Source organism: Patiria miniata, unplaced genomic scaffold (assembly GCF_015706575.1).
Source record: "Patiria miniata isolate m_02_andy unplaced genomic scaffold, ASM1570657v1 HiC_scaffold_30, whole genome shotgun sequence".
Lineage (NCBI taxonomy): Eukaryota > Metazoa > Echinodermata > Asteroidea > Valvatida > Asterinidae > Patiria > Patiria miniata.
Genome location: NW_024037070.1, coordinates 8,346,252 through 8,371,352, shown reverse-complemented (window position 1 = coordinate 8,371,352; position 25,101 = coordinate 8,346,252). Strand labels below are relative to the sequence as shown.

At 41.3% G+C, this 25,101-nt stretch overlaps 2 protein-coding genes across 2 annotated transcripts; one reads left to right on the top strand and one right to left on the bottom strand.

The window, feature by feature from the left end:
- Positions 1 to 1,891: 1,891 nt before the first annotated feature.
- On the bottom strand, positions 1,892 to 12,428 carry LOC119739057 (carbonic anhydrase 1-like). Its single transcript, XM_038213892.1, has 7 exons — positions 12,166 to 12,428; positions 5,859 to 6,050; positions 5,064 to 5,182; positions 3,721 to 3,879; positions 3,081 to 3,132; positions 2,773 to 2,882; positions 1,892 to 2,461 (listed from the first exon to the last, which is right to left on the bottom strand). Exons 1-7 carry the CDS (start codon positions 12,194 to 12,196, stop codon positions 2,324 to 2,326), a joined length of 801 nt encoding a protein of 266 aa, XP_038069820.1. The 5' UTR covers positions 12,197 to 12,428; the 3' UTR covers positions 1,892 to 2,323.
- Positions 12,429 to 14,232: 1,804 nt separating this feature from the next.
- On the top strand, positions 14,233 to 24,041 carry LOC119739501. Its single transcript, XM_038214476.1, has 6 exons — positions 14,233 to 14,670; positions 17,099 to 18,523; positions 18,787 to 18,906; positions 19,442 to 19,552; positions 19,935 to 21,254; positions 21,562 to 24,041. Exons 1-6 carry the CDS (start codon positions 14,553 to 14,555, stop codon positions 22,908 to 22,910), a joined length of 4,443 nt encoding a protein of 1,480 aa, XP_038070404.1. The 5' UTR covers positions 14,233 to 14,552; the 3' UTR covers positions 22,911 to 24,041.
- The last annotated feature ends 1,060 nt before the right edge of the window (positions 24,042 to 25,101 follow it).

Genomic DNA, 25,101 nt, shown 5'->3' with positions numbered 1-25,101 from the left:
GTGTCTACACGGTCTGTGCCCAATAGACCATGAATAGACTATTAAATGCAGATATGCCTAGATCAAAGTGTCCCCGTAGACAGTTTATTGGTTATTTTATGGGTCTCTGTACTGTTGAGGTCATTAAAATTTCCACCTAGTTTCCATACAAACCCAGAAAGAGGCGTACGTAAAGGTAGTACCTGAAGTGCGCCACCTCGCGACTACGTACATCTGTCATGTTGGTCTTCGCTCGTCCCCAGGGCGGTAGTGTCTTATAAACGGGAGGACACGCCTCCAGTCCCCGCCCTGGCCGCACTCAGATTTTAGGGAAAGCAAACATCTTCCTAAAAACCCACTGAGGCCCCTAAGCATCCCCCCCCCCCAATTTGACACAGGTTACGCCACTGCACACAAAGACCAAAGAACCAAGATTTGCAATATTACATGACATTATTCCCAGAAATGATACATTGGACATGTGCAGGGCATGCAGGCTAACCAGCCAAACCACCCGACCCAAAATCCATCTTGCAAAAATGTCAACCGTATGCAAGAAAGTTTTGCGCGTGTGCGAGACATCTTCAACTTCTAAGACGTTTTAATTACCTTCACAAACACAGGATCCTTTTTGCTTTGGAACTTTTATTTTCGTTTCTTCAATGAATGCTACATCTACCGCAAATTAATTATCAAGCAAATTTAGTATTATCAATTCATGATTTGAGCTTGAGATTCCTCTTCATTCTGCTATTATATAAGAACATAAAGACACCAAACATTTACATCGCTCTTGCTGCCTGTAAACAGTTCATAGCTATCTAAGAATACAGCTGCCAAAATAAGTCAAAAACTGAAATATATGCATTTTATATTTTTCTGATATAGATTTTGTAGAAAAATATTTATTACCAAATGTCATTTCATGACTATATCTTTATAAGTTACCTTTATAAATTCTGCATGATATTTAATTGGATATTTCTATGATATTACATGAAATGTTATTAAACAAAAATAGGTTTGTCTTTATATCTTGCATAACTGTCAGGAGGGAATGATTAGTTAGCGACAAGCGAAATTCCGTATTCTAAAACTGGATGTAACTTGATTGCATTTATGCATAGACAAGCCTAATATAATAAGACACAATTTTCAAGTGTTTTTTTATGACCCCCGCAAATTAAAGTACACAGCTGCAAACCCATTGCTATTGTATCCAAAATAATATATCATAATACTGAATAAGAAACAAAAATGGAAAGTTATAAGCACCATATAATGAACCGAATTGTATTAAAAACATCTTTACGCAAACGAAATAGGCCCTTACTTATTGTAATCTACCGAAAACCTAAAAATACAATTTCCCATTGATAATGACATATTAGATGGTGCAGTTTAAATAACACCATAGTTTTTAAATTTATATTTAATTAATTTAATGTGTGCATAGACGAAATGCCACTGCAATCTTATAGGAGAACCCCATCTTTTGGGGAAAAACACAATCACACAAAAATATAAGTTCCGCGTTATCAATCCCAATTTGTTTTTATTTTTTAAAGTAACAGCTTTCCTAACCCAAAATTTATAATTCTATTAATTTAAATTCATTCCTTGTTTGTTGTTATTCCAATCTCATGCAATACCTTTGAATCATTTAACACAAAGTCAAAGTGACAATGTCGGATGTAAAAAAGGTTAAATTTTCCTAAATTACACCCAAAAATGGGCTGATTTCACAGTTGTTAGTCTGCAGAACACGTCATTGTCAAGGGTTTTACTACCAACCAGAGTGCATAGCAACCTTATCCATTACGTCACAAATAACTAAATTTACCTCATGTATGAGATTTAAAGGCATATAGGATCATTTGCATTTATATAAAAGTAACCTACCAAAAAAAAATTTCACAAAAGTGTCCTCATATTGAGGCTCGTACTGGTACAACATGAACACCCCGTGAAATTATTCTGTCCGGCTTGCTGTCATTTAGAATAAATATAGACATGTACATGTAGGTGATTTCCAACAATCAGTCAATTGACTGAATGTTGGAAATAGGGGGCGCTAATGACGAAATATGATGTTTCGTGATCAAAAGGTTGTGCATGGTTTTTCACTGTTTTCTCGAAAAGTGTAATATCCACTGAGCTGAAACTTCAGCTGGTTAGGTTTTGAACTTTCGTCTTTGGATTTTGATTGGTGTAATTAATAGGAAACAAACAAACAAAGCAAATGATCCTATATGCCTTTAAACTTACACATTTGCATGCTCCTGTTTTTCTTATGCATGAATCGATATGTCACTTCATATTACTGTGTTTGCTATCGAGAACATTATGCTTGGAAGGATGCTGTGACTACGCGGCCATTGAGCGGCATAGTCGGACGGTAGTTGTCACCAAGATGTTCCGGGCAGCCGGTATCGGCACAGCATCCTTGCTTGTGAGACCGCAGATCTCGCAGTGTCTTGATCTAAAGAGTGGAATGAGGAAAACATTTTTTTCTTTTACAATTCTAGAGTTTGTTTCAAAATTAAAATTTATGTAATGAGCATGAGAGAAAAATACTAAACTTAAGACAAATTTTTGGTTCAAACATAAATTTTATCCTTTTTTTCTGAGGAAAACTAGTACATGTATTTATCAAGATATAAGAACACAAGAAGTGTTATATAATTCTAAATGTTCTGCAGCAATGGCCAAAGGTCTGGAGTTCTTTTAAGATTACACGAATTCGTGTACGAAAAAAAAACCGTCTAAATAAACTGGAGTTTATTCCATTACCTGTTGTGCAGATATCTCGACGGGTTCCCGATAAATGATGAACCGTGCACTCTCGTAGCACGGCGGTGTCGTCAAGGATCCTTCGTAGGTCCAGTAATCTTTCTTATTCTCTGAAATAGGACATTTGCAATAGATTTATTTGATGCACGTGGAAAGCTGGCTTCTGCATACGATTTCAATGGCAAAGTGGAGATATCACAGAGCCAATCAGGCAATTGGGAATATATTGATCAGGTAGAAGTACTTTGTTGCAAAAGTTTACACTTGTAATATTTCCAAATCCAATGATTAAAAAACATTAAACTTACCAGGAAGTAAAACAGACGGATCAAATCCCTTTTCCACTGCGCATTTATCATCCTAAAGTTGCAAAACAGAGACATGATTTTTGATTGATTGTAAAAATATAAAACCTCCAATTATTGATTTGCACCTAATTCTAATGATAACTCCCATATTTTTTTCTCATCAGTGCGAACAGATTTTGAAATTTAATTTTGACAATTGTTTCGCACATATCCCCCTCCCCCCCAAAAAAACGTTAAAGTGTGCCTCAAAGTAAGGAGAAACCGTTTTCCTGTTTGGTCAAACTTTTTTTGTCAGGCAAAGTGACCATGTTATTTCCTTGAAAGCATTGCTTAGAGATTAATACTATCGAGAAAAAAATGCAATCACATTACAAATACTCATCAGGAGCGTTATCGTGCTGACAAAGAAGTAAACTTTAAGATCATAATTTATGTAAAGTTAATAATGTTAATAATGTAAACGGATTCTGGAATGTCGGGCCCTGTCTGATCTTTGGCTACGGCTGAGCTGTATGTAACACGCGCACCATACGGAAGCCATTGCCTAGCGGATACAGCCACTTCCCACTGGTGCGTTATTGCCGGTCGTAGCCAAAATGATTCAGTCATCGTGAGATACGGCCTTGGCCTTCTCGCTTACTTTACACTTGACTTTGCTCAAGAGCGCCACCAGTTGTCCCCAGGCAGGATTCTCCTTGCCGACCTTGATGAATGCCGTCAGAACGGCTAGGCCCTTGTCATGTGACAGGGCGTCTCCCACGGCTTGGAAGAGATCAGTGTTCCAATGGACCAGATGGAGCTAGAATGGTGGGGAAAATGAAATATTTGATAATATTGACAAACGATTTATTATATTGATCACTTGATCGATCACTTGATTATTATAATTGATAAATTCATAATATACCTACGTGTAAAACAACACGTCCTATAGTTTTGATCCTAACTTAAATAGCTCTGTTGTTTACCAATGGAATTAAACCAACATTTCAGATCATGTAAACAAAGCATGGCAAAATTTATGGGGCGACTTTTATATCAGCTTTGTGCAAGAGGGTGAGATTTAAACGCCATACAAAAAAATACTAACTTTCAGAATCTACCATTTTTGACTTGGTTCTCTATAATGTCGATTCAGCGCTGGAGACGGTGGCGGAAGGCGCGTGCTGCTGCCGAAAGCTTCGGAAGGAATGCAGGATCACCCCTGATGTCATTGCACACCTCCTCGATCGAACACATGACCGAGGAGGTGTGCAATGACATCAGGGGTGATCCTGCATTCCTTCAGAAGCTTCCAGTCGCAGCAGGCGCCTTCCGCCACCGCCTCCAGCGCTGTATCGACATTCTGAAGGTGAGTATTTTTTTTGTTCGGATGACGTTTAAATCTCACCCTCTTGCACAAAGCTGATGAAACTCGCTCCATAAAATTTGTCATGCATTGTTTACATGATCTGAAATTTTGGTTTTAATTCAATTGGTAAACAACAGATTTATTTAGGATCATAAGTAGGATTGTTTTTTGGCAAGTAGGTATGAGTAGAACATGTCGGAAACCAAACTGGAAAGCTTATTTAATATTCCAATCAGGGAACCGCATTACAGTCATCGTGAAACAATTTCATTTAGCTTGTATATAGACCGAAAATAAGCAGATAAATGTGTTGAGCGAAAATTAGCCGGGAAAAGTATCAAGTAATACACACTACATCCGATTTTGGTTGGTTGCCTGTTTTGCTGAGCAAGTCATTTCAATGCTTAACTTCAATAGACGAATCCGGGCACGTGATACAATCAAGCCGGGCCGGCCCCCTTCAATGGAGAAACCATTGTGCACGCTATTGTACAAGTAACTGCACTGTGACGGATTATCTGAACTATAGCTAGCACAATGCTTTCGCCATTGAAGGGGGCCTTCGTGATAGAATTGATAGCGTGCCCGGATTGGTCTTTTACAAACTGGGTCAAAACAGGATAGATAACTACCTCTGCATCGTATGGTTTGCCATCCACGGTGTGTTCAGATCCCAGGCCGTCCTTGCTGCCCCAATGGCAATGGAATTGGGCAAGCTTATGGTTGTTGGAAAGCGGTCCTCCGCTTAAATCTGAAAGTCAATCAAAAGACAAAAGTTACACCAAAAACTCCAACGTCAGATTGACCCGAGATCATGCAGAATCCAAATTTGCTCAGTCCTTTTCTGAGTCAACACTGAACAATGACGCTTTTCTGAGCCAAATTGACCTAGAAATTGACCTGACTCAGTTTGACCCCAAAAGAGGTCATTTTTGACCGGAAAAGGACCGAGCAAATTTGGATTCTGATTCCGGGTCAATCTGACACAGCACTGTTTTAGTGTCTGTCTATGTCAGCTGTACATGTTGAATAAACTTTTAACAGCAGATTTCTTTGTAACTCGGTGTCAGTCATAAATCTGGAAATGATGCACGTTCATGCATGTCATTAAAAGACAATAATTTATGCAGGATTCGAACCATCGTTGACTTTTTTAGGTAGAAAGTAATCTTACTATTCTTAGTGACCACCAATGCTGCACGAAAATGAGTTGCCCTAGATTCTTGAAAAGTTGTATTAAAGTGAAATGTTGGAGACACTCAGTCCATTCTGGAGAGTGAAAAGTTTGGGTCAGAGGCTGGAGTGGCAATCTTGAGGCTTCGGGTTCGAGTCCTGGTTAAAGCCAGATATTCTGAGCTCTACCAAATTCTGTAATATCCCATTAGTCTCTTTTCATGCCGCTAATAAGACACACGAAGCTCCCTTACTGGTGCCGCTGGAGGCAACATTCACTTGGAACGTGAATCCGTTGTTGAAGAGCTCTGTACATTCAGCCGACGTGTAGTCGATGTTCAGTGGGCCTAGAGACGCGTCTATCTTGGCGTCTTTCGTCACGATGTCGATGGGAGACTGGCGGTTGCCTTTGGCAGCGGGAAACTTCTCACACCAGTGCGATGGTCCTTTGATACATTAATAACAATAATTATTAGATTTTTTTTATTTAAACGATGGGACCGAAAACTTACTTTCTGTATTTGTCATCTTCACTTCAAATCATCAAAACTCGTTTACAGAATAGTTGAGAAAAGAAATATACATTGACCGGTTTATAAAGGGGTGATGCAGGAACCAAATTTGTAATATTTAAAGTTTTTTAATACTTAAAGTTCTATGGTGTTGTACACAACCCATATACATGGGCGTCGCAAGGGGGGGGGGCAGGGGACACTTGCCCCTGGAAAAGCACCCCCCCCCCCACTCCAAAAAAAAGGAGGGAAAAAAGAAGGGAAAAAAGAAGAGGTATGAAATCATATTGCTTTTACTTTAATGCACATTTAACAACATGGGCGTCCGCGGGGGTGTCAATGGGGGTGGGGTGGGCAAATGACCCCGCCCACCATGGAAAAAATAATAAATTGTGAATATTCTAGATGAAGTGACACGATTTTGGTAAATGATGTGCTTTGTCCCCCTCCAGAAAAATCCTGGCGACGCCCATGCCCAAATACATCAGCGTCGGTTACCTCCAAAAACGGACCATTATACCGAAAACTTTTATTTTATTTTATTTTTTTTTTTTGGGGGGGGCACTTTCCTAGGCACAGAAATTTTCTTGAAGAAGGTTGCAGAATATGCTCCTCATCACCCCCGATTTGTACATATGAATTGGAAAGTCTACCGAGGGTCATATAATCTCTAAGATTTTTTCACCCAGCCTGCCAGACAATAATTAGGCTTGATCAAGTTTCTGATCTGTTTTAGTTTGTTAGCATTAGCAACTTACTACAAAATGCCAAATGTTTTTAATTTTGTGAAGCTATAGGGTTCTTCGAAGAACTTTGACGCACTCGTGTGTGTGTCCCTCTTGTGGGCGTCCCCACAAACCCTTGGAGGATGTTCTTGTCTACAAAGGTAGACCAACATTCTCTGATTAATGTTTGGTCCAAAAAATCCCTCAGAGGCGTTCGGAAATTTCATGAAAAGGTTTGTTTTCAATCCACCTGTCGTCCTTATAGAAAGATATTCTTTATCGTTTTACAGTCGTCTGTTTTAACATTTAAATTTTATTTTGATTTGAAGGGATCATGAAGGCCCATGATGCAAATGCTTTTACTATAATATGCAGGCATTTTGCATGCCAGACTTCTTTGTACTCGGTAACAAAAAAAAAACACATTCAGGAGATTCCATTAAAACGAGTGAGGCTGATCGCATGGTTGATTATGAACGGCCATTAAGTCATTGCGCAGACAAGGAGGAACCTAGAGACCATGAACTTTGGGGGTTCGCTGTGGCGCAGGCGCACACTGCCGCACAGCACATTCGAATTGGCCAAACTTGCCCCAATTGTGTCACTTGCGCATAGAAACATTAAGTATAGAAATTACACCGTGATGGATTACTCTAATTTCATAAGCCAAAGCTCGAGCCAGTCCCAATTAAATGACTCGAAATGTTCAATCAGGACCACAGCAAAAAAAAAATCCACACAATAGAAATATAGGATGACGGATCTATATTACCTATATTTCTATTGTGTGGATTTCTTTCTATATATAGCCTGATGTAAGACTCTACACGGGCGGATCCAGGAATTTTTGCGGGGGGGGGGGGTTCATCAGCAAAATAATTCTGAAATGGCAGGTTGTTTTCTATGGACACTTGGCCTCCGAAAATCAAAGGGGGGGGGGGGGGTTCTTACCATACTTTCAATTGGGGCAATGTTCAGATCCGACGTTTATTAACACTATGTTACAAAATAGTGTACAAATAAGCTGTCCGTATTTTGTGCACAGGCGGACATTATTAGCTGTATAATTTTTTTGGGGTGTCAGAGCGGGGGGGGGGGGTTCGCATTATTTTAATGATTTTCTAAGAAAATATTTTTAAGACGGAGCTGAAAGGGTTTTTGACCCCCCCCCCCCCAGATCCGCGCCTGCTCTGAGATCGTCTTGTTGCAAAAATATTCCTTTATTTACCAATCCAGAGACAATTTCAATTTCAAAGAGAAATGCTCTTTCGATTTCAAGAGTGTGCAGCCCGTACTGGTAATTCTAGACCTAATACAGCCCAATAAAAGACTCTAATTTAATTTAGATGAATGGAAAACAATTAAAACGCACGGCGTGACTAATTACATTGTTTTCTTTAGATTTTATTCACGAACGTCCGGGCTTTTCAATTCTGCATATTGTCAGTCATGAAGGCTTCGTTAAACTCAGAAATGAGCGAATATCCTGTTATGTCACAAACCGCATTTTCTGAAGGCCAAATCCAGGGATGAACCCAGCCACAGTGATATATGGAGTTAATATTCTGTGCTTCATTGCGAGACAGTCTGCCCTCGCTCTGAACTCCCTGTGGGTATATGGGTTGGGGGCTGGGGAACCGCTTGCTAATCTCAGTCAGGCCCCCGGCCCCAATCCCCTCCGTCTCGGAGTATAAGAACGTTCAATCAAAGCGTTCGTTTGTAAATTTCAGGGAGCACCATAACGAAAGTTTGCATGAATCGTTTTGCATCATCAGCATATTTCCAAGTGATGGATCCATAATTAAGGTCTGGCCGTGTTGCAAGAATTCATGAAATCGATCAAATTGATCCTAACTGTCCGAGCTTAAAAACGCGACGCCGTAAAATGCGATGCCGATGACACATTAGGGAACACCATGCAAACTTTTGGTAAAGTTTCAGGGACAGACAGACAGACCATTCGACCGACCGACCAACCGACCGACCACCAAGTGACATGTAGAATCTCCTGCCAGAGCTTAAAAAAGCTGAGGGGGCCCGAAAATGGAGACGAAACCCCAACTTAGGCCTACATGCGGGGCACATATTCACTCATGTGGGTCGAAATTTCTTTTTTGAGGCACCGTGCATCAAAATAATTACCAATTCACAGTAACCCCCCCAACAAACAAACAAAAAAACAGGGGGAAAAGACTTACATAAAGTGAAAAATGGGGGGGGGGGGGAGGATATAGGCACCAAACATGCGGGATCACGAAAGACTCACAATAATGCTATCTTCATATGCCATCCGAGTCTGACTCGGAAGCGAAGTTTCAACTTTTCCAAAAAAAAAAAAAAAAAAAAAAAAAACCAACTAAATTAATTGAACTTCAAGTGTCAATAATAATATATTTCCGACTAATAGGATATTAAAAAGGGGAAAATAGAGATACAACAATGTTTACATTCTTAGGGGGAAAAGGAACATCTTCATCGTAATATTGTACAGTTTCTGATGATAAAATAATGTTTTGAAGAATGATACGTGTGAATTCAAACATTCTAAAGAATGTTAAGCCTTATAAAACCCTGGATTTCTATGAAATAAACTGTAATTGAGCGCTTTAGTTGGGAGTTTGGAGGTCGCCAGTTCATGTTTCCGGCCTGCATGCAATTGGATGCGAAACGGAGCTTAAAATCAAAGGTAAATAGTGTCGGTCACAACGGGGTGAAAAGTCTTCCCTTTCCGCAATGATATTGCTTGCTTGATAAACATAATAGTTAACATTCAGAAACGCATTATTGTACAATGAACATTATATATAGGCTATACATGTACATGTTCAACTTCAATTGACTTGAGTGTTTGTTTGCTTGCAAATTCGAGTCTAGCTGAAATCAGAGAAATGCAAAACGGCGGGGATGTTCAATATTCGTTGCATTCGATAAATAAATGAATTCGTTAATAAATGGCTTATGAGATGATCACCAGGGGCGTACCCAGGAAGCTGGGGGGGGGGGCGTTAGTTGTAAAGGCGGTGTGGGGGGGGGGGAGCAGGCATGTATTTTGTTTTTTTTTTTTCAAAAATGTCTTTTTTTTGCGGCCCAATTTTCGTTTGTCTTGCAATCCAAATTAAGGTCTCAATTGACAGAGAAAGAACCGGGGAACTATAGACCAAACCTCAGAATTCGAAACAATCATTTCATGAAATATGTTGCGTTCAGACTTTACTGAGCTGTATACGTGTACGTCGCCTTTAAAGGATCGAATTTTATGAGTGCAATTCTGACTAACGTCATCTACAGGAGGATTTAAACAAAATAGCAATCATAAAAGAGATGTTTCAAATTCTGTGATAAGAATAACGTCGACTCGGAATTTAGCAAACTGGCTGGCCATACACTCTACTGACATCAACTACATGATCCGAAATATAAGGTTGATTAAACGCACCTGTGTTACCCACATAAGCGAAACAGTTCACATAATTTGACCCAGATCTCATGTTCGCGCGTTCCCTAGTCCAGCCGGATTAGTTTTCCAGCATTTAAAGAGCAATAGACTTTCCTAGTTCCCCATTCAACTTGTCACTATTTGACTTCTTTTTTTGTGATACTGAAGTTTGATTGATACAAAAGATTACAAGAAAAGTGCCAAATTTAACAGTTGGTAGGGGTAGGATTGTCCAGACTGAATAATCTGATGATCTTAGGGTATCGCAATCCATCTAAATGATTTATTTTAAGCATTAGCGGCTCAAAGTGTCAATTAGATAAAGTCGTATTGTCCAATAAATCTCAGGCTCCGAAGAAAAATGAGAGACAAATCTGCCAAATAGAGAAAAAAAATCTAAGTGACATTAGGTTAACAATTATGGCGTGACTTCAACATTTTCCGTGTCGGCGATTCCCGATTCACGCAGTACGTGGCATAAATCGAATTTAGGGTCCCGAGAAGGGTTAACATGGCACATTGGCTTCAGTTTTCTCCCTCTCAAAATAACATCTGCACGAATGCAACCAAAATGAGAAAACCGTACGGTTAAAATTGTGTCGGTCTCCGAAATATTTCATTTAAAACGTCGACATTTTCAAGACATATTCCGATCCTATGGAGATTAGGCAACATATTTATTTATTTAAAATCGACACCAGTCAAAATTGCTTGTCAAAATACATTTGAGATATGATATATTTATTCAGATTATGTTTTACTAATTTGCATACTCCGAGAACGTGACGAATTTACAACGACTAGATACTCGGTGGTAAACATTATAAAATTCAGGACTTTAGGATCATTGCTACATCCTATTGTTTGCTTACGAACAGCGTGCGTGTCGGGCAACAAACGATCTCCATCAAAATTTGATTTAAACGACCCAGCTAAGTGGATGCGCTGTCCCGCTTTGTGCATTAAAATAGATGAAAATACAAGGCGCATACATCCTAACGAATATAAAGTCTTCTTCAACAATGATTGACGAAGCATGAAATTGTGTCTTTGATTCGTGACACACGCTACGGTAATTTGATTGAAAAAATAGTTAGCAAGACGAAAGATTTTTTTTTTAATGGACCGTAACTGATCGACCTGTGTTGGCGCTAAACGAACCAAGTTCACGACATTTGCGTTAATCGAATTTGCTGTACGGAGACGTTTTTGTGCTGAGCTGTACAAAAACGTATAGCTTGGATATTGCTGTGATACTGTTCGTGTAGGCTAATGGAATTGATTTCATTCAGAAAACGTCCACGTAATTTTATTCAGATACAATTTCCACAATATGCAGTTCAATTGAACACTATATAGGGGCCTAGCTTCGTAAAACAGATGCTTTCTCAAGCTGACTATACAAGGATTTTTTTTTTGGAAATAAACGGTTTTAAACTAATTCCCAGTGTGGAGCTTACAAGAAGCAAGGCTTTTTTAATGAAGTTCTAGATGCAGCACTTTCAAAATCTAGAATATGAAAGCCAAATTAATAAGCTTTTTTTAGGTACAAAAAGTCATTAAAATCACTTATGTACTTTTCAAGTTACGGAATTTTGAACACAAACACCGTTTTAAACTTCTGTCCACGGATCTGAAAAAAGGTGTTCTTTCAGCAAAACGAAAACAATTCACACAGGACATCCCTACGTGAATTACAATATATTATAATGACAAAGGGAATGCAATATTTTTTATTTTTACATTATTGTATGAAATACTTTGTTCATGTATAATTTACAAAAAAAATGAACAGACTAACACGACAAGAACATTAATAAAAGAAAAAAGATGCCAAAATACAACTGTATATAAGAAATCAGGTGTGCAGAACATTTTAAATTCGTACCTTTATCTCCAGTATAACCCCACTGAGCCATTATCAAACGAAACGAGAAGAGATCCTTCGCGACGAAGAAAACAAATCAATTTCCCAAGACGGAGAAGATGTAGATCTTACGGGAGAGAACACCTTGGGCTAGTAATTATGATAGCACAGGCAAGGTGAAGGAGCTGCTCACAATGTGGGCGCTGGGTGATGAAGTGGCCGGGGAAATTCGTGTGTAGCGTTGATATAGCATCAGCTGATGTGGTGCCGTACGATTTACGTAGATGGTTAGTTTAATATCCAGGGGCGTTTATGTGCATTATTGTTTGAATCAGTGTCATGTCACAGTACACGCAAAATGAGTAATGCTGCAAATGACTAGTCACGCGTGTGGCGAATTAAGTCACTTCCTCAACGGAATTTGGAGCATAAGAAAAGGACAAAGATGTGGTTGATTGGGTAAAATAGTCGGGGAGGGGAATAATTATGGAACCATTATTATACAGTCATTTAGTCTGCATGCTGATTAGGCAGTGGGTTCGGTGTACTTTGGTATTGTGCCTGCATTATGATTGATCTCTCCAAGGACACTTGTCTTTGTTTCGACTCTCATTAAACACCGGCTGGGGGGGGGGGGGGAGATCAGTATTGTCGGCATATACATGTATAGTTGCCTCAACCTGTGCGCTGTGATATTTATGAAAATCACCTGTGCGAACTACTTTGCAAATTTTATATTTTGCATCCTCACTTGATCAGCAGACCAAACCTTTCAAATTGGCGCAAACAAGAGAGCCAGCGGCGTAGCAAGGGTTTTCAGCGATAGGGGGCGTGTGTGTGTGTGTGTGTGGGGGGGGGGGGTGAGGTTATGACGGAGGGGCGCTCAAAAATTGCATCCGTGCTGACATGAAAGGGGAGGGGACGGGGCTGGTCACCTTCTTTTCATAGGGGGCGCTGTTCAAAACGTATATTATGGCTACATTGGACAATAACTATACCGCTATTGGCTTTCCAAGGAACGTTACAATAAACAGCCACTCACAAAATCGAGGGGGAAAACGTAATTTCATGTTCCTCCACCTAATCGGGGTAACTCATATGGCTGTGCTTAGTATTTTTCTCAGCTACTCCCCTCCTATTTTTTGAAAGGACTCAGTACAAGTCCAGGGTTGAATTTGACTTACCCCGATCGGGCACCGTTCAAATCCGGCGCCAACATTGGACTACTTGACAATTTCATGGTTCTGCCGGCCTCCCCCATTAGTATTAATGAAAAATTCTCTTAACAGGATCATCACCAAATAGCAAGATGGACAACGTATTCATAATTTGTTCCTCGTCATATAGGTTTATCGCGAAATGAATGGGACCATTTTCTTTTCCTCCACCGTTTCACACCGACGGAAGGTGCCCCCTTTTCTGAGCAAGTGCCCCTTTTGGGTGTTGCCCCCCTCCCATCCCCCCAGTTTGAAAAGCGTTCTGTCGCTCATGCATTGCTTGTAGCGTTAGCGTCGTTTGAGACACGGTTATTACCATTCAAGAATGCTGACAGTTATTCTTAAATGATGGTAACTGTTGTTTGGAATCAAACAGAGCTGCAGTGCTTAATTATGATCTCTTTTTCCCCGCCCTTACTGCCAAATCTTGTGACTCTTGTTGATATATTATTTAATTCTGGACGACAAAGCGGAGGGATAATAGACACCTATAGCACAGAGCGCCCTCACTGAGGTAAAATTATATTATTTCACTGAAAGTGCAAAGTGTCCACTCGTACGTATCGCGTCTATTTGTGAGGGCGTTCTACATGCACGATGTCCATTGTTATCGCTGCACAGTGAGGGTGATTGTGTTGAGTGGTACTTTTTTAGGGGGTGCCAATTATTTCCAAGTTCTTATCACATTACAGGCGAAGGAAATGAAAATAAACACGGGGACCACGAAGCCTTGGTGTCGATCACCAGCCGATACAACACGGGTTGTCCATGACCTGTCACTGACCTTGGCACTACCTTGGTACCACCTCGCGACGAGTGCGCGGCCCAGGGATAATTTCCTCGTACTCACCGACCTATCTAACAACACTGGTGACCTCTAATTTCTTCGAGCTCTCATTGGATACATTTTTGTCCAGTCAACGACACCGGGTCAAGACTTCCGCTTGCGAACGGAATGTAGGTGCAGTGACCGTCGCAGTTTAATCTACCCACAATGCCTTGCGTTTCCTTCACAATTGCAGTCACCAGCACCCCTGGAAAGGAAGTTGGGTACAGTCAAAGCACCGGGTAGTAATCCGAGTCACGCTGTATAGGCATCCAGTGTGTCACAACCTCATTCACTGGTCGAACCTCGGCGAGTGTGCGAGTTGAGACTTCCAACCGATCGCGCGGTTGAACACCATCCTGACCATGATGGAGGCACTTGGCTCTCAAGTTGGTGCAAGAGCCGAGTTTTCCTCGCGTCGGGAGCGATGGAGACTGGTCTCATTGTGGATTCTTTTGACTATTACACTTGCAGCAAAGTCTGGTGAGTTTCTTGCTCCACAATCTCTGCAGTGACTGTTTTCCTGTATAAATATAATTGTTCTTCCTTCATCGTATGACATATAATTTTCCTGTCCGATATTTTCTCGCATCTTTTTCCCTTCTGGAAAGTTGCTGAAGTATAGAACAAAAATTGGTCCGACACGGACTTGAAAAAGTTGTTGCACTCTTTCGAAGGCCTTTTTTCTTCATCTCCCTAGCGGAGATAATGTTAGGATATTTTTCCTCCCAAGTACCAATTACCAAATACCAAGTACCAAGTAAACCTATAAAGCAACGGTGTTCAAAACTGAGGTGTTCAATCCAACACTTACATGAGTTCGGTCAGTGGCCACACTTTGAAAGTGTTAAATCCAGCATTTTCAATGTTAAATCCAACTCTTACAATTTTCGTTCAACATTTTGAATGTTGTAAAGAGTTAGTGCAACATTTTCAAAGTGTTAAACGTGAAAAAAATGTTGAATCAACACTTTACAACATTTAAAATGTTGAATTAACATTGTAAGTGTTGGGTTTAACATTTAAAATGCTGGATTTAACACTTACAAAGTCACTGACCGAACTCATGTACGTGTTGAATTCAATACTTCAATTTAACTGCGTGTCACAAAATGTGGAAATTTACATGAACTTTAAAATGGCGATTAATGTTGCAAAAACATTGTTCCCAAGCCTCGTCAGTTTATCATGTAAGATGGCGAATCTCAAACATCAACTTGATCAAGATACTGGCATCTTACGGTGAATTTTAAGGACATCCATTGTATTGTTACGGTACAAAAATAAAAAGCATAGACCAATCATGGAGGATCTAGGCAGGAATAGACGGGCCAATGTATATGTCGTTGTTGGTCGACGATAGAGCATATGAAAATGAATTCATGCACTCGGTGAAAAATCAATTGAACGCGTGCCGAGCACCCCATACGGTGCTCGAGCCCACCAGAAAAATATCACCTGTTCGGAGTTTGTTTTTCTCTCCATGAGATATGTAAACAACCTGTATTCAGCCCTCCTACTTTGACGCGGTCACTCACCTTCACCCAAGGGTGCAACCAAGAACATGTAAATAAATTCCCATAACCAGTGATAAAGGCGCATACTTCAAAATTCTTTTAAAAATACTCAGAACTCTCACAGGTGTTCAGGCTGCACAGAAAAATGATGATCAACATGTCGTCTTTCATTTTCCTTTCTTCTTTTTGGTGGGTTGACCAATGAAGATCTTGAGAAATTTTCACCCAAAGAAGACCACCCCTAAAAACGAATATTTCCCAAACTGGAAAAGTAGCCATTTTGAAAAAGGATCCCTCCACAACATGGCAAAATAGCGCCACTTTCGGACCCAATTGCATCCAAAATGCTCAGAATTGGAAGCCCAAGTCCAGGCTAGAGGTATTGCCATATCTCTTCAATTTTTCAATTCCCCAAGTCTCTAATATAGTTTGAACGTTCAACGTACAAATTATTCCTGAGCCCGACAGACGGATTTTTGGCCTATTAAATTTTACTTGGTCGCAGCCCAAATCAGAAGTGTTTTTAACAGCGCGGACAGCAATTTATTTTAGCACCCTTGTCTCTAACCATAACACGCATGCGTGAACGGACCACATGGTTGACTATATATGATATCACGTGACTGTAGATAATAAGTTTATTGGTGGAGTGAGTTGATAGTTATTGTTACACAGAAAAATGTTTGTGAAGTAAAATAAATGTTAGTACGCATGGTAAATTTACATGATTCGCACCCACGGCCACCTTTGAACCTGTTCATTTTTGTTTTATGCAAAACAAAAGCGTAGCGACAGTTGGGGGTATTCGATTCCCCCGTCTAAGGAAATGAAATGAAAGGAAAAGCAGTGAAATAGAAAGAACAGGCCTGAAGTCAATATATTTATTACAATTTATGTGCAGACAAAAGAAATTCAAGCAACTGTTGGGGCCTTAGAAGTTGTTATACACGTTGCCTGTTTTTCTTAATTATACGTGCCCGGAGGAGATTTATTACGAAGCAGAAGAAACACATGTACGAACAACCTTACATCATGAACATTTTCCTAGGTGTCAAAATGATGTCGAGCCCCCCCCCCCCCTTTCCTATTCTTCCTCTACCGGCCCGTTATTAAAAAATATGTTCACGGCTTACAAAAAGTTTTATCGCTATACTGTTAGCGTCATAGTTAAAACAACGAGGACAAAGTCTTCCAACAGTATTTCCTCATCAGAAATTTAACAACTTCTTTACTAATCCTCTACATCAGAGGTCACCAGAAGAAGGCGGTTTCTAATCGCCGAAACGTCGTCAGAGACAACGTGAAAGTGAGCCCAGAATTTGAATGATAACTTATACAATTCTGTACAATTTGTTTCATACTCAACTGCATTTATTTGTGCTTTTAATTGACAGGTGTTGCCAGTGACTCCCCTGTTACGTCCAACGTGGGAAGGATCTTTTCCTTTCTGGTGCCGGGCAACGATGTCAATCTAGGCAACGGCCCGCGTCTCTACATCACCTCCCCGCCGGCATCAGGCAGGGGCAAGACACATGTCCGAGTGATTGTCCCTAAAGCAGAGTTCTCCACATCTGTCTTGGTAGATCCAGGCACCACGGGTGTTGTTCAGCTTCCGTTTACAGCCATGGGTGTAGGTACCGGTCCCCAACCGGGCACCGTGCGCGTGGAAGCAGCTTCACCAGTAACGGTCCAAGCGATGGTCAACCTTGGCGGTCAATCTTCGGAAGCCTTTCTTGCCCAACCCTTGGAATCTCTCGGCATGGAGTACATCGCTTCGTCTACAACCCTTAGCATTCAGTCAAATGAGACCGATCGATCCCAAGCAATGTTGACTATTACTGGAGTATGCGACGGGACGAGCGTGTCGGTTAAAGCGGCTCAGCCTTTGTCATACCTAGGTGTTGTCTACAAGACGGGCCGTACGTTGCGCGTCATGGTAGACAGTGGTGGAAGTATCCAGATTCGAAGCAATGGGGGAATGACAGGTACGCGCGTTACCAGCGATAAACCAATCGCCGTACTTCTAGCGAACACGTGCCCCGCAGGCGCGGAAGAATATCACTGCTTCTACTCGGTGGAGCAACTGTCTCCGGTCTACGCGTTAGGTAAACAGTTCCTCCTTGCGCAGTTTGTGGCTGACACGGACTCGGGTGTGGTCGATGAGGTGCTCGTCCTAGCCACTCGTCCGGGGACGACGGTTGAAATTCCTGGGTCTAGTATGAGCCGAAGGCTTGGCCGAGGCGAGCAGTGGCATCTGCCAACTGCCCAAATCAATATCCCATTCTTCCTCGTTGCAGATCAACCGGTGCAAGTGACCCAATATTCGGTTGTGTTGAATGACATCGGCTGCTCACCTCAACAAGAAAGCTGCGCCGGCCGTTTCAAAACGATGACTGTAGTACCGCCGCTAGAACAGTTCACTGACCGTGCAGATTTCACCGTGTTGAGTGCGGAAGAAATATCGCCAAATGCTGAAGAGGAAGGAATAGGCCTACATGTACAAAACGTCTTGACAGTTTTGACCAACGTTGCCTGTGATGACCTAGATTCAGGACTGTTGTTAACTTCTGACCAATCAGAGAACACCACGTGGGCAAAAGTGGGCGTGTCAAACAGGTCTGACGCGTGTGTGCTGAGAGCAGAAGTTCAACCGGGAACTGTCCATTTGGACGCTGATCTACTAGGAACCACGGCAGCAAAGTTTGCAGCGCTACTGTACGGCATAAGAGGCCGTCGCGCCTACTCCTTACCAGTGACGGCGGGCGGAACTCATCTGAGGTACATCTCGCGGGAAATTGAGAAGCATGAGTGCACAGTGGGTAAGGAAAACCACTAACTAAAACATGAAAACCTAAAATTTGCCACGCTGACGAGATTGACTGGGTGTCAAGACGTCAAGATTTAACTCCTCATCCTTACAAGATCGTTGGCTATACTGACAAGACAGCATGTTCTATCTTGTTATAATCTCGTATATAGGCATGGCAAGTTTGGGTTTTCAGTGAAACTTAATTCGGAAAGGTTTAAAACACTAGCAGAAACGTCTCACTGTCATCATTAATTGATCAATACTTCTCCCCAGATTCGTTTGATCCGTGTGAAGACAACCCTTGTCAACATAGAGGAGATTGCATAAGAGATGGTGATGGATATCAGTGCAGTTGTATCAGCCCCTTCTATGAAGGACCACACTGCGAAACAGGTAATGCTTTATGGCGTCATGAAACCTGCAAACAAAACTCTTAGGCCCGACTGTTCTACTTTCCAAACTCGGCCCACTTCAAGTAAAACCTGGACAGTTAGCGGTAGGGCATATAGGATTCATGATCGCGGGATTGTGGGTTAGAGCCCGGCGCTGTGGCCATGTGTGTTGTGCCCTTGAGTAAGGCACTTTACCTCAATTACTCCTCTCAAGTCTCAACCCAGGTGTTAAATGGGTACCGGCATTATTCAATGCTGGGAAGGTAACAGACACACTGTGGAGCGGAGGTTTGGCGATTCCCCCACAGCAGCTTTTCGTGGACTCGAGTCAGGGCCAATCGCTTCAAAAGAGAGATTGGCACTTCAAAAGAGAGATTTTCCCCCCCCCCCCCCATTGATATTTCGTTTTCTATTTTTTTGTGGGGAAGAATCTAAAAAAAAAAAGGTGCGTCTTCCTCCTTTATTACCAATCCTTGAGAGAGTAACTATAAGTTTACAATCTCATTGACGATTGTTTCCGTTCACATTTTTCTTAGAGGTGGACCCATGCTCTTTCGAGGTACCTTGGTGCTTTAACGGAGGCACCTGTAACACGGAAAGCGAGTGCTTGTGTCCGCCAGGCTGGGGTGGGACGCACTGCGAACGTGGTAAGGATCATATCCGGTAATTGACAATATTCTTAAGGTGTCTTTCTTTAACCAGACTCTGTTCGTTGATCCAATAACTTTGAGAGTTACATCAGCAGTGTTGTTGGTTGAAAAGATGTTCCAGCTTGTTTGAGATCTTTGAAGAGAAAGAAGCTTTCTAACGATTTTGATTTAGCACCAAACTTGATCAATCATGAGGTCGTAGTTCTGAGTTCCTACTACATAAATATTTAAGGATAACATACTCCATGTTCACTACACTCTTTGTTTTCACACGGACAAAATAGTAAGCTGAGAGATTTCTGAAAACTTCGACTAATGGTTTATCAAAATCCAACATGGCAGAAAAATGGTTCACATTGCCTTGTCTTTTCTACTCCAGATGTAAATGCCAGGGCTGCTCAGTCTAGTGGCAGAGAATTTGTCTTCACCTTCATGGAGCACCCAACTCCACGACGTAGTCCATCAATCGTTGTCTCAACCGATGGTGGTAAGGGTAACACTCTTGTCAACGTAAGCGTTCCAATCAGTGGTTTTATGGAGTCCTTCTCAATTCCACCAAATCAGGCCGAGAAGATACAGATTCCTGTAGAAGCAATATCAACTGGCTCCCATAAACAGCCCAGCGGAGTCTTAGTCAGTGCCAGTCAGGACATTACTGTTGTCGGTTTCCATAACAGCATTGCACCTGGAGATGGTTTTCTTGCCTTACCTGTCACTGCCCTGGGAACGCGACACCACGTGGTCGCAGCCCGACAAAGAAAGAAGCGTCATGCCGAAAAGTCCCAGATTGCAATTGTAGCTGCTACTGACGACACAACTGTCTTCATCAGAATATATGCACCTGTTACATTTGAAGGGAAGGCTTATGCAGCGTACAGTTCTATCATGACAAAGCTACAGATGTTAGACGTCGCGCAACTCCAGAGCAAGTTTGATATGACCAGGGCACAGATCTCCAGTGACAAGCCAGTGGCACTGCTCTCTGGGAGCACATGTGGTTACACCATGTATGAGGAAAATGACCGGAAGAGATGCGACTTCATGGTAGAGCAGCTACCACCGCTGAGATCGTGGAACAAACGCTTTGTCGTAACACCCTTCATGGGTAACTCTAATGGCGAAACTACAGTCAGGATCATTGGGGGTCCGGGAAAAACAGATTTCAGCGATGGATCTGCAAGGTTAGGCAACTTGTATGATGGAAGCATGCAGGAGTTGTATATCACTCGACCCACTTACATATCGGCAACACAGCCTGTTCTTGTAGTGGCTTTTTCCGTTCAGGCCACCTCGCACTGCTCTGAAAAAAATTTCAATGACTGTGAGGTAGTGTCATCTCCCACCATGGCAGTCGTACCTTCTCTAAATCAATTCACAACCTCCGCTATCTTGTCCACCCCTTCTGTTGTGAATTTGTATTCCCTCTCCTACAAAAACTACGTCAACATAATAGCGTCAGACTGTTCAGATATCAGACTTTCTCGACACTCCGAGATCGCAACTGAGAAGATCGAGTGGCACACGGTCGACAACATACCATTTACGGGTCTCTGTTTTGTCAGCAAGGAGATCGATCCTGGACAGTATCTCATCAGTTCTGAATTTGGTAAGGGTGTCTTCTCAGCTCAACTCTATGGCTTCAACAACCATGGGAGTGCTTATGGATTTCCACTTGCACAAAATGGACGTGCAGCTGAAGGTAAATATTTGCATAAGCAGGAAATGTTAGACTACAATACCATATGCGATGCCACTTAAAAGTTTCCCTAGTATTTATATAACATGAGGCGTTCAGTATAGATTTTACAAAAAATGTATATACACAGGGTTACATTTGATTAAAAATGATTCAATGACAGTTTTCTAAGATCTGTTATCAACGCGGTCTGCTGTTACCTTCCTGTACCAAATCATGCTTGATGTACAAATTTATGATCATACTCGTTTAGAGAAGATGAATGCATATGTACATACAAACTTGGTCTTCCGCTGTTCTTTTCCCTCAGAATTTGTCCAGTCATCAACCGGCTCTGAAGGAAAGGAGTTTATTCTGACTTTCCTATCCGGTGGTAACTATTACCCCACTGAAGGACCAAGACTGCTGATTACGTCCTCAACTGATGCTGCCAAGACTGAGGTAACAGTATCAGGCAATGGTCTGGATGTAAGCTTGACTCTTGCGCCGTATGAGGCACAAGTTGTCGATGTTCCACCCACTCTGATTGGAATCCAAGGACACCAACCATACCCTGATATCGCAGTTCATGTGCGTTCATCTCACGATATCACGGTGTATGGTATGAATGATGCTTATGTTACCACTGAGGGATACGACACTGTGTCTGATGGTTATCTAGCGCTGCCTGTTCCAGCTCTGGGAAGGGAGTACTCCTTGGTGACTTCTTGGCCGATATACCAGCATTATCCTACACGTTACGTGCAGTTTGCCATCATCGGTGTCCACGACGGCACAAGGGTGGATATCACATTGAATTCAGCAGTGTTCTTTGATGGCACAGTGGCGTATGGGGGTTCATTGAAGACCATCAGACTCAATAAAAAGCAAGTGGCATACTTTAAGTCCTACAACGACCACACGGGAACACGTGTGATCAGCACAAAGCCGGTTGCTGTCATTTCTGGGACAGACTGTGGGTTTGCACCCAGATACCCCAACGATGGACCCCTGGACTATCCTTGCGATCACCAGGTACAGTTCTTGATGCCGGAAAGCAGATGGGGGCGCACTTTCCTGCTTGCCACTCTCCAGGGATACCAAGGTGGTGACGTTTTCATCAAAATCCAAGTACCCCATCATTTCACCAGTGTGAAGTACGGATCCGGCACCGATGCACAGGCTCTGCAGGTGACGAGGTTCAATGTCGGAAGTCGAGGGTACATCAACTCAACAATCCTTAACAGTAACAAACAAGTGAGTGTCACTGCTTTTACAATCTACCAACCCCTGCTGAACTGTGTGAATGAGAATGGTTCTTGCGAGGGGCACAGCCGGCCACTGATGTTCACCATTCCGCCCGTGGAGAGCTTCAAGAGGAAGTTGGTATTCCCTTCCTACAGGATCCGTGGCGCTGACGATATGGCCAACTACGCTGACGTTTACACAAAGTGTTCCGAGGCTGAATTCGTACTGGTCAACGGGGTTCAGCAAAGCTGGGAGCACCCACTGGAGGAGATTGAGGAGTCTGGATACTGTGTCTTGAGACTTCAGCTGGCATCTGATGAGACCGTCACATCTTACATGGTAGAGTCTTCCTTGGAAGGGGGTAGACTTGGGGTGATCACATATGGGTTCAGTACTCGGTCTGGGTATGCCTTTCCTGGTGGGTTCAAATAGACGAGCCTTTCACAGCAAACCAGATGCCATTACTTTCTGGATTTTCTTGCCATACAGAGGGAACCTTAAAACTTAACACTCTCAACAGTCGAGACTCTGATATGCTTTGTGCCTCACATGGCCCCATCATATAATGAGTGTCAATAACAGGTGTGCTGATTTGAAGCAGGTGGAATGAGAAAGTTCAGATCTAGAGGAAAATAACTACTTGGACACTGTAAAGTAGTCATGTTATAAATAAGATATAAACATTCACATACACATCAGTTTTTTCATAAGTACTGTAGTCTTGGTTACGAAACTTGTAGTCGTATATTCATTTTTCTTTATTAAATTTTGCTTAAAAATTGTAAATCTGAAAAGAAGTACTGGTACATGATCATTATTTGTGTTTTCACAAATTTAATTTTCCTTCCCAATATTTTTGTTTGTACATATGGGAGCCACATATTTTTTTAGACAATATTTAGTGATTAAATAAGAACAGTTTAAGTTCACTTTGAATGTTATCATTAGAATATGAAATATACAAACTTAAATGACATAAATTATACATATTTCATAAGCCTTATGTACAAATGAGTGCAAACAATGACAGAATATACAAAACGAAACAAGTAAAAGAAAAAAATTGTACCGACATGAACAGTTTCAACTTAACCAATATACATGTACATGTACATTGTACAATTAAAAAATGTTCTTGTAGTCAAACCAACAGTATAACGTATACGCTCAGTTCATTATCAGTAATAAATAACAATAGTTTCTTTAACTGAAGACTTTTCTTTGACTACTCACCAACCTGAAGATGACGTGACACCTAGTTTAGCAAAGACTAGGCAACAGCCAAACCACGGTAGTCCATGGATCCATTTTGGTCATATTCCCAAGGTCCTCACTTGCATAACGCATCCTGGCTCCACTGGGAGCCATGAAATGCATGGTGAGTTGGACACTCGCATGAACAATGAAGGGCAACTGTGGTCAATTTTTACAGCAAATTACAACTTCATGATGCAGTAGCTCTGTTAAGAGATCTCCATCAAGATACACTCAACCAAAAAAGAAAGTCCCCCCTTAATCCTTTTTTGTCTAACTCAAAAACTACTGGGCACATCTTGCTCAAATTACGACTGATCAGTACAGAAATTCCTTAGCAATCAAGCCATACTCTTTGTTTGGCCCAAAACAGTGATAATGTGTACAAAATTACGCATTTTTATGACAAATGGTACCGAAAAAAAGTTGCACTGTTGTATACGTCCAAGGTGAGTGTGAACCACATCTTGCACGTATACTAAAGTGCAACTGTTTTCTGAATCACTTGTCGTAAATTGCATAAATTCTTACACATTATCACTGTTTTGGGCCAAATAAAGAGTATGGCTGGATTGCTAAGGAATTCCTGTACTGATTAGTCATTATTTGAGCAGAGGTGCTCAGTAGTTTTTGAGTTAGACAAAAAAGTATTGGAAAGAAGGGAGGGGACTTTCTATTTTGGTTGAGTGTATGTAGCTTCAAATACCAAAAAGAGTTTACAAATTGATTTAAAGGGAATGTACATCATTGGCTTTTGCTGTAATTTTCAGTAATGAACTATTTGAGGGGTTAGTGTAACAGATCAAATATTGTTTAACTGACATGTTTGAAGTTTTGTGTTCGAAAATGCTGGAAAAATCAAGAAAAACAAAACTGTTTAAGTAGTCTGGTTCCCTGACTCCACTTAAGATAAAATGGATCAATTTATAGATGTCGGAAAATTGTAAGGTAAGGGAACCAGTCTAGCTGGCCTGCACCCGTTCATGAACATGTAACCAATAGCAAACAACATTTGGACTGAAAAAAATTGTAAATTAGGAGCAGTAGTTGAAAAATAGTTAGGTTTTTCCAACGGTGGTCGGCTGACCACCGTGGGAAATGTATACAAAAATACCATTTTCTTGAAAATGACTTGACACCAGGTGCCATAATTTTACAGGATGCTTAAGACTGTCATTTACCAACATCCTAGTAAGGTATTTCGTAAAAACTTGGTAGTTTTATTCTTGCAAATGTTGTATTTTCCCTTTAAACCGATTCAATAACCTCAACTCCGACTAATGCCCACTATCCTTCTCAAGTCTAATGGTGACTATCGTGCAATAATGTATCATACACTAATTAAACAATTAACGGTGTGCATTGATAG

What these genes read in the sequence shown, in the direction of transcription:
- LOC119739057 (XM_038213892.1), bottom strand. Translation starts at nt 12,196, where the DNA reads ATGGCTCAGTGGGGTTATACTGGAGATAAAG. An exon ending in TGTTGCCTCCAGCGGCACCA is followed by an intron (nt 5,183 to 5,858) that starts GTAAGGGAGCTT and finishes ATTGACTTTCAG; the next exon opens with ATTTAAGCGGAGGACCGCTT. An exon ending in TGAGCAAAGTCAAGTGTAAA is followed by an intron (nt 3,133 to 3,720) that starts GTAAGCGAGAAG and finishes TTGCAACTTTAG; the next exon opens with GATGATAAATGCGCAGTGGA.
- LOC119739501 (XM_038214476.1), top strand. Translation starts at nt 14,553, where the DNA reads ATGATGGAGGCACTTGGCTCTCAAGTTGGTGCAAGAGCCGAGTTTTCC. An exon ending in TACACTTGCAGCAAAGTCTG is followed by an intron (nt 14,671 to 17,098) that starts GTGAGTTTCTTG and finishes TTTAATTGACAG; the next exon opens with GTGTTGCCAGTGACTCCCCT. An exon ending in TGGGACGCACTGCGAACGTG is followed by an intron (nt 19,553 to 19,934) that starts GTAAGGATCATA and finishes TTTCTACTCCAG; the next exon opens with ATGTAAATGCCAGGGCTGCT.